General features: G+C 49.6%; 1 protein-coding gene across 1 annotated transcript in view; it reads right to left on the reverse strand.

Moving 5' to 3' along the window:
* The window catches only part of LOC307231519 (A-type voltage-gated potassium channel KCND2-like), a gene marked incomplete at both ends in the record, with an annotated part of 35,165 nt that extends 25,895 nt beyond the window's left edge, over positions 1-9,270 (reverse strand). Inside the window, one exon of the mRNA XM_080002265.1 lies at positions 8,159-9,270. Within this exon, the coding sequence (XP_079858391.1) occupies positions 8,159-9,270 (1,112 nt within the window). The remainder of the gene's footprint in view (positions 1-8,158) is intronic.
* Positions 9,271-9,515: the final 245 nt, after the last annotated feature.

A 9,515-nucleotide genomic window follows, 5' to 3' on the forward strand; every position in this document is an offset into this window, starting at 1 on the left:
ACGGTGGAATTTAAAAAAAGAAAGTTCAATTTTTATTCAATAACACAATAAGGGAACTGTTATCTGTCCCTGGATAGAAGGTCATAGCATTATACGAGTATTATTTTAATCCATTCGCAGCTACTGGACCGAGTTATTCATTTGAATATAATAGCTACGGTATGAAACACAAATGAGTAAAATGGGAGCAGGGCCTGACACTGGATTTGCGTAGTGGTTGATAAGATGGCAACCATGCATCAGCTGCTTGTGGCCAAGACCGACAAAATGGTTGCTGGATTTGAACCATTTTATAATTGAATGACATTGAGCCAACGAAATTACAACCCATCACCCCGGTCTTGTTTTAACGTTTAACAATGCAATCATCAATATCTTGTTTGGCAACGGCTCAGCCAGACAGCACGGGATTGTTGACAATGGCCCAAATCCGGTTGCCCGGGGCAACTGGGCAACCGTTCATGTCCCATTGATGATCCCTGGGTAGATTAGCGGGAAGGCAGAGCGCTCAGCACCGGGGAGCGGAGGGAAGCGCCGGGGAGCTTTAAGACAGCCGTGGCATTATTCTGTGCTGAGCTCAGATGACCTCTGACACGACGGCGAAGACAGAAAACTCAGAGTGCGATCACCTCCAAGGCTTTGCTTTCCATTACAGCAGTGTTGACCGCCTGACCGACGGTTCCAGTCAGCTCTGGGGGTTTTTTTGTGTTTTTTTTTTTTTGTTTTTTTTTTACTGATTGCAGATGTTGGGATCTTGGCTTTGGGGCAGTTCTGACGAAGAGACAAATGTCAGCGGGAGCGTGAGCTGCTATGGCTGGCATTTCGCGACCCGCCACCGTTTCAAGACGCCGGGTTCCTCTGGAAGTCATTCACAAAGAAATGAAAGAAAGTTCACGGAGAAATAGCAAGGCGCCCCTCCACAGCCGCTCAGAATGTTGCGTGGAGCCGCTGCCGCCTCGCTCACGGGGGCCGTGAGCGCGCAGCCGAGGTAGCGCCGGGACAAGGTTTGATTTGTGCCAAGAAAATATATTCAGACTGATGGATCAATGTTTACAACCGGGACGGTGCCAACTGAAAATAAAAGCATTTCAAACAAACCACCCTCAGCACATGCCGACGCCAGGTTCTGTTCATATAACTGGGACGGTGTTTAACGTATTGCGGCCACGACTCTGAACGATAACAAATAACAGCAAAGGCGGCTCATAGCGCGAGGATACACAAGAACCGGGGGTTAAAATTTCATTTAATTCCAGGCGTCAGTGTTTGTTCGAGGCAGTGGATTGCATTTTTCCTCAGCTCTTATATATATATAAAAATAAAAATAAATCACATCAGAACATTAACTTGAAGCAATAAGAAGAGAGTTACACGCTCGCATGTTAAAGTGGTAATCCATCACATCCTCTATCTCGGGTGGATTACGCGGCGAGTCCCAGAATTCCTTTTCAAAACTGGAACTTTTTTTTTTTTTTTCTCCCGACACCCAGGTTCACCCTCGTGTTGGCAATCTTTGCATTCTCGACGGTAGAGGCGCACCCCGCCACCAGAGATGGGGACCGATCGCATCAGACGGGACACAGAGGAGCACATGCCGAACGCAAATACACCGAATGGCTGTTTCTCATAAAGTGCCAGCTAAATGAAGGGATTTTGAAGCATAATTATCTTACGGATTACCACTTTAAGTAGATTAATTTGGTAACGAATAACATTCATCACTTAGTTAATTCCTAATATCTTTATTTCCTCACAAAGAATGTGTCGAGCAAATCTCTCCTGCACTGCTTGTTGATTCCAAACATTCATAGATTGTCACATATTCTTGGTGAGATTAATTTCCCGTATTCATATTTATGTTATGCACTGTTACGCAGGCGTCGCATCGCGCTGACCCAAAGAGAATCTCCTTAGAATACATCGTACGCTGTCAACAAAATGATGAGGAAGCTATATGTGCGTCTGCACATTGATGCCTATGACCAGAGGAGCCATTTTCATCAGTATGTAAATGTTAAAAATGTAAATAGGACACGGCGCAGCAGCGGATTAGACCGCTGTTCAGCTCGGGTTTATCACTTGGCCGCCCGTTTGATATCGCAATCAGAAACGCACACGCTCGCGGTTTGATATCCCGCGCATCGCATCGAACCTGACGACGGGCCGCGGTCAAATACGCTTGCCCACGTCATTGATTCACCGGGGCCGGGTCAGGATTTCCGCGCTGCGGGATTGGATGGAGATGGAGCCAAGCGGAGCAAATGCTCTGCAACAACAATGAAATCACGCTGCTCTGTTGTGTCACCTATCTCCCGACTTCCCGACGCGGCGGCGGCGGCGGCGGATTCATTCACAGTAACTTTAATCTTGTCCCGGAAAATTCCATTAATCTTTGGCGTTGCGTGCAATACAGAAGAGAAGGGGGGAAAAAAATGCTGAGCGGTGAGAAAAGACGGCGAGCGTATTTTATGTCCTCACACTCCACTACCCAGCCCCGCCCCGAGCATGCCGATCTGTTCCTCTGTTTAATGCCACGCAATCAAACAGAATTAGATTGGAATCAAATGGAAGGACGGCCATTTTGTCCTGACAGTATAGATTATTTATCAATGTAACGCATTCCTGCTTTTGGTCTTTTCACGCACGCACGCACACACACACGCCAAACACACTCACACACACACACACACACACACACACACACATACAGTACATCACCTCACCACCATAATCTGTTTTCCAGTTCATGCTCCACTGACCACAAACACACCTCGGCTTTGAGATTCTGTTGTTCATCCAGAAAAAGACGGAAAAAGAACGGAAACAGGGAAAAAACTGTTTAAGCAGAGCGTCATGTGTTTGATGTTATTATTTATTTAGGCCCCTACTGTATAAGTATGTTGTATTATAATACATTCAGCATACATACATACGTGCTGCTTCGACTAAACTATTAATGGGAACGGCTTGCAATACGATGTGTTTATTAAAATGAATACATTTCTCCGGGCTTGAAAACGTCCTAAATTTTCTAAATGGCCACTTTGCGAGCACCGAGCCCCTCCCCCGAAATGAAACCGGCGACGATGAAAGAAATGCAAAAAGCGAAGGGGCGTTTTCAGTTGAACTGTGGAAAGAGCACCGCCGTGGTTTTTTTTCTCTCTTTTATTTTTTATTTTTTATTTTCCCCAGGTTCCATCTCCGACAATGAGCGCGATCCTCCCGTACGACTCCGACCCCGCGCTTTCCCCGGCTCTCTCACCGGGTCACCTGCCGCTACTGGAGCATTACGCCGCGCCCATTAACGCCACCTCTCCGCCCTGATCCGGCTCGCGGAGGGCCGGGTTAGCCTCTCACATCCTGGATTACTCCATAAAACATCACCCACTGCACTCATGACGGCTTCCTGCTTTTCATAATGCAACTAAACATAAAAATCAACATCGCACCCAGCGCGGTGCATAATTTAACACATCCAGCGTATCATGTGGCTCCTTAAAAAAAAACAAAAAACAAAAAAAACAGAGTCAAAATCCCCTCCTTCCGGCTGCCGGGGACGTCGTAACTTACACTGTCATCAGGAACCCATTCGTTATCTCCGAGGAGCAGATACGGGAGAGGAGCAGTGTGTACATTTCACTTCCATTCGACATGCGTTGAAGTGTTTGGACTTCAAACGGTTTCTTCCGACCGCGAAGCCAATGCCCCTCGCGGTGCTGCGGCGGGGTCGCCCCGGCCATACTTAAACTTGCCGTTGGTTTACGGCCCCTTCATTGACCCTCATGTCTGTTAACCTTGCCTCGTCTGTCTCGTAAATCCCAGCGTGGTGAGGGTTTTATCGGGGCTCACTTGTCAAGCCGTCCGGGTCGGATCTGGTGGGAGGATCTGCGGCACGGACGGACGGCGCCGGCAATGAATTGCGCATCTGTCGAGCGAGCGGGAAGTGACAGTTTGGAATCACTTCGGCGGCGGTCGCGGAGGGGAGTGTTTGACACGAGGGGATAAGGAAGAGCGAGTGCGCGCTCTCCAAAGTGAGACCGACGCCGTTTTGCGTCCGGGGGACGGTGCAGCCGTCCGCGGCCGCGGCAGCCCCCGCTGCCCGCTCCCCTTCCCCTGTGGGTTGCGCTTGACTTCCAGCGTTTTCACAGCTGCTCTTGGCAGTGCACTCCATTACACCTTAAATCACTTAGAGATCTGAAGCAGCGAACCCCCCTGTGCAGCTAATTCTGACTGTGTGGATCATCTGAGGGAGACGAGAGCGAACAAAACCAGCAAGATTCAACTCCGGGCCTAATCAAGTGCAGTGCTATCTTGATGGTGGAATAAATTGCTACCTTTAAAATAAATAAAAGATTTAATTAAATCCAGCCATAAAAAAAATCTCCTTAACCGGCAGACCTTGGTGCAGGATACAAAGGCTTCACGCAGCACAATTCCAGACATAATTGAGCGTCCGGTTGTTTATTAGTTTCTTTATTTCTTTATTTTCTGCAGAAAAACTGCCCGGCCTTTCCTCCGCACGATTTCCAGGACCCCAGCAAATGAATTTTTTGACAGAGTCAGATACTTCTTTATTGGGCATCCCAGAGCAGCTCCAGAGATTAGGCTCAATAAATGGGGAGGGCTAAGTGGGTCTTCTCTTGTGTGCGGCGGCGCGGGGACACACAGACACATAGAGGCGTGACACGCAGCTGCACAGCGCCATTGATTCTCCCCTGGTCCCCGGGCAGCCTTCCCTCCCGCTCAGGCTGCCTGCCAAGCGCCTCTGAACGGGGGGACGCGCTCCCCCCAATGTCTGCACGTCTGCTTAGGCACGATCAATGGGCCATCGGCAGGGGAGAGAACAAACACCACTGTCTTTACTTCCACAGGGTGCGAGCGGGAGAAATTGAAAATATATGTTGTGGAAAGGAGTCATGATAGCGCGCAAGCACAAATCGCCATGGGCTATCATAATCAAATCAAATGCTCTGAAAGGCTTCGGAAACGAATTCCAGCGGGGGAGCGCCCCGGCCTCCCTCCAAACAGATTATTGGCTGGCATTTGAAAGAGACACCCCCATTCATATCCACACTTAATAACAATTTGCCAGACCTGGATCAATTTGTCTGTGGGCCCCTCTTTGAAACCACCCTTCAGAATCGCCCGATTCCCATTACCAGATAAGCACGTAAAGGTTACCGGAGGAAAGTAACACCAAATATATTTTCCTCATTTCAGCTGCATGCGGCAGACAACGGCAGCCAGCGGTGGGTTGTTTGGGATATGATCATAAAAAGGTGCGGCTATAGTCGCTGTGCCGCTGTATTGGTGGTCTGCTCCACGGCGCCAAGTCTGAAGGATTGAGAGCCACAGTTCGTGGAAGAAATGGACGTATTCTCCGCCACAACTCGGTTTGGATTCCCAGCGTGTGAACAGAGGAGGATTCCCGACCTTTTTCACATCAAGAACCCTCAATTAGATACGTGTTAGGCCACAGACCCCATTGGAATCTGAGAATATTTTTCTTCTTGGATATCATCTCTACTACTAGAGTCTCTACTCTAGTTAGGGAGATGAAAACATGATCCAAACAGTTGTTATTGTATCATTCTCTAACGGCGCTTACGTCTTTTAAATTAAATCACCCTGAAGTTTAACTATTAATCGTTTTGCTGGGGACCCCCTGGGACCTGTCGGAGGACCCAGGGGTGGTCCCCGGACCACACGCTGAGAACCACTGCAATGGAGAATGTTTGCGTCGGCTGTCTCAGTCTGACTCAAGGCCTCACCCAAACGGCGAGAAAATATTAATAGACGTACGCCTTGTCATCCTCGTAGGATCAACACATGACAAAGACGATGACGAAGGCGATGACGATGACGAAGACGAGGAAGAAACTTTTCCCAACTCAGAAATAACAACAATGAACCGCAGCAAAACAAACCCGGAGTCAGGTTAATCACAATGAGCTTTCAGCCACGGAGTAACACCGAGCACCGTGATGCTGCTATTTATGAAATTATTGAATATGATTTGTGTTATGAGATGATTACGAATGAAAAAAGCCATTAATTTTTTCTTTTTTTTAAACGACAGATGGTCGTCCTTCGAGGAAAACATCGCCTACAGACCTGATGGGGAACCAGCTGCCACCGAGCGGCCGCGGCTAATAGCAAGGGCCCGAACGGGCTTCTCATTTACAAACACTGGGTTCGGTTCTGTGACTGGTTGACATCCGCCGCTTTCATTCCCTGCTCGCTCACAAACACACACACGCACACACACACACACTCACACGCGCACACGCATACTCACACACACACACACACACACACACACACACACACACACACAAACACACACACACACACACACACATGCACACACACATACACACACATACACATACGCACACACACACACAAACCCATACATACACACACACGCGCACACGCGCGCACACATACACAAACACACATACACACACACACACACACCCATACACACAAATACAAATACACAAACATACACAAACACATACACAAACACACGCACACACACACACACACACGCACACATAAACACACACACTCACACATTCTCTCTCTCTCTCTATCATATCAAAGCCACTGGCGATATCCTCTAAAATAAAAATAGTTTCTTTATAAAACAAAATGGGGGAAAAAAAGTTGTGAGTTTGAGTGTGTGCGATGACAAGAGGCCATGCAAAGAAACATGAGTAAGCGGATCCACTCCCTCGCTGGAGCCCTGATCAAAGAGGCAACGTGTGTATTTTTATACTCGAATTAGGGACGGTCCGATTATTTGCTGTCCACTTCTTCACTCGCGCTCGGCCAGAGGCCGCGCTGCGCTGTTCTGATGACTGGAAAGTAATGAGGTGTACGTGCTTTGTTACTGCACTCGTGTACTTTCTCTGCACTTGCTTAAACGTATTCAGTATCTGATACGTTCGACTTTAACTCCATTTGATTTCAAAGCAAATATTGATACTTTTCACTCTACTGCCTTTCCCGACACACAATCAGGAACTGGATCAATCAAACTGCTGATTTGGGATCAATAATCAATGATTAATTGGGTTCATATCCTTATAAATGATCATAACTTTGTAATCTGGATCTGCATGAGCGTCATGTGCAGAAAAAAAAGGCACTTTATGCCATGTATGTAGATGATTTAAATACACTTAAGAACAAGTACTTATACACTTGTACGTAAGTAGAAATGCCAACATGGTCGCAGTATTTGTACTTGTACTTCAGTGGAAGGTACGAGCTCTTCCTCCTCCGCTCCGGGGGAGCTTCTCTTTCCGCACCCCGGACAGCGTCGCCCTGAGTCCCATCAAGATTCATTTGCAATAATCGTCTTAACCACGATTAATTATTTTATGCGGCATCAGCACACACAGCCTAATTTCTTAAGCATGAAATTAGGATTCAGATGTGAGCGCCCTGTAGAAGGGAGTGGTGGAGGGGGGTGGGGGTGTTCCCCACTCCCTCCATGATGCTTAATGACTGTAACTACCAGGGGTGGAAGAAGTACTCAGAGCTTTTACTTAAGCGGAAGTAGAAATATCAGGACACAAAATTACCCTAGAATGAGTGAGATCACCATTTATATTTATATTGAAGTAAATGTATATAAGAAATGTCTCTTAACCGTACCCATTTTTTTTTCTGCTGATGACGCTGCAGATCCTGATTATACTGTAAGCTGCAAAAAAAAATGTATAAGTGGTGTCATAGATCCGAAATCAACGATCCAGGTCTTTTTTTTCTTTTCTTTTTTTTTTTCTTTTTTTGTCGGGTTTCTATGAATGAAAATTAGTATAAAATAATAAATTTATCCCACAGAGCTAAAGGGACTCGGCCGTGTCGTAGGGATATTTGCTTTGAGATGTAGTGGAGTGAGTTGAGGGTCTCTGTACACAAACAAAGCGTGTCCACCTCGAGCGACCGCTTGCGCGCCCTCGGCGCAGTTGCTCTTTTGCTCTGCGGCTCGGCTCGGTGTTGATTTCAGTGAGATCCCACATCATATCATCACACTAAAGCTTTTAATCCAATCCAAGGGGGCAGCTCAATCTAAAACCCCGGTGCAGGGTTATCAGAACGTTGACACGGCGGAGTGGCGCAGAGCAGCCTCCGGCATCCTTACCCCAGCGTTGTCATGGTGACGATGGTGTACCAGAAGGCCGCGGGGATGCTGGTGAACTTGCTGGCCGAGGAGCCCTTCTCCGCGTAGAACATGACGGTGGCGAAGATGATGATGGCCATGGTGAGGGAGAAGAGGAGGAAGCCCAGCTCCGAGGCGCAGCTCTTCAGGGTGTAGCCCAGGATGCGCAGCCCCGCCGAGTGCCGCGAGAATTTGAAAATCCGGAAAACGCGGAAGACTCTGAGGGTGACGAAGGCGCCGCTGACCTGGTCGTTGTCCGTCATGACCAGCCCGATGTAGTAGGGCATGATGGCCACCACGTCGATCACGCTCATCACGCTCTTCATGAACTTGAAGCGGCTGGGCGCCGCGATCAGCCGCAGCAGGTATTCCACGGTGAAGATCATCACGCAGGCCGTGTCCAGGCAGAAGAAGGCCAGCGCGTAGCGGTCCCCGCAGGACACCTCCTTGGCCCGGTTGGGCATCGTCCCGCACGGCACCGTCTCCACCACGTTGGCCATCACCGAGATGGCGATGAAGAAGCCCGTGACGTAGTAGAAGACCAGCGCCAGGGTGCTGGTGTGCGGGTTCTCGAAGGCCCGCCACAGGAACTCCCGCGCGGTCATGTTGAGCGGCGCCGCGTCGCTGCTGCCGTCCATGTCCTCGTCGTCCTGGAGCCGCTCCGCGTTCTCCCGCCGCCGGTCCTTGTACTCCTCGTAGCAGCAGTCCCCGATGATCTCCGGGATGATGCCGAAAAACGCCAACTCCTCGTCGTACGCCGAGATGCACTCCTGGCGCGGGTAGTGCAGCCTCCCCGTGCGGTAGAAATTAAGGATGTGTCTGAAGATGTCGGGGTCACGGTCGAAGAAGTACTCGTTGGTCTCCTCGTGGAAGAAGAAGTCCCTCTCGGTGCTGCCCAGCAGAGTGTCCGGGTACCTCTCCAAAGTGTTCCTCCACGTCTGGAACTTGGTGCCGCTCACGTTCAGGATGATCAGTCCCTCCTTGGCTTTCCTCTTCTCCTTCGGGGGAACGGGCATCGGCGCGCTGGCCACCGGCATCCAGCCGATGGCCGCGGCGCGGGCGAAGGGGAGCCACGCGGCGACACCCGCTGCCATGGTGACCCGCCGGAGAGCAGCCCTGCCTGGGGTACTACCACGGAGCTACGGCCCGGAGGGGGACTGCATCTGCGGGACGGACAAGCAGACAGAGGCGCTTTAGGCTTTCAGAGACAGTGCGCGCGGAGGTGCCCGTTTGGTGAAGCAGACGTTGCGCAGAGCGGCGCCGAACTCTCCGGGTGAGTGGCGAGTTTTCTGCGGCAAAAACGGAAACACAAACTGCACTTCGAGCGCGGAACGAGCGG

The sequence above is a fragment of the Zeus faber genome, assembly GCF_960531495.2.
Source record: "Zeus faber genome assembly, chromosome: 6".
In the NCBI taxonomy this organism is placed as follows: Eukaryota; Metazoa; Chordata; class Actinopteri; order Zeiformes; family Zeidae; genus Zeus; species Zeus faber.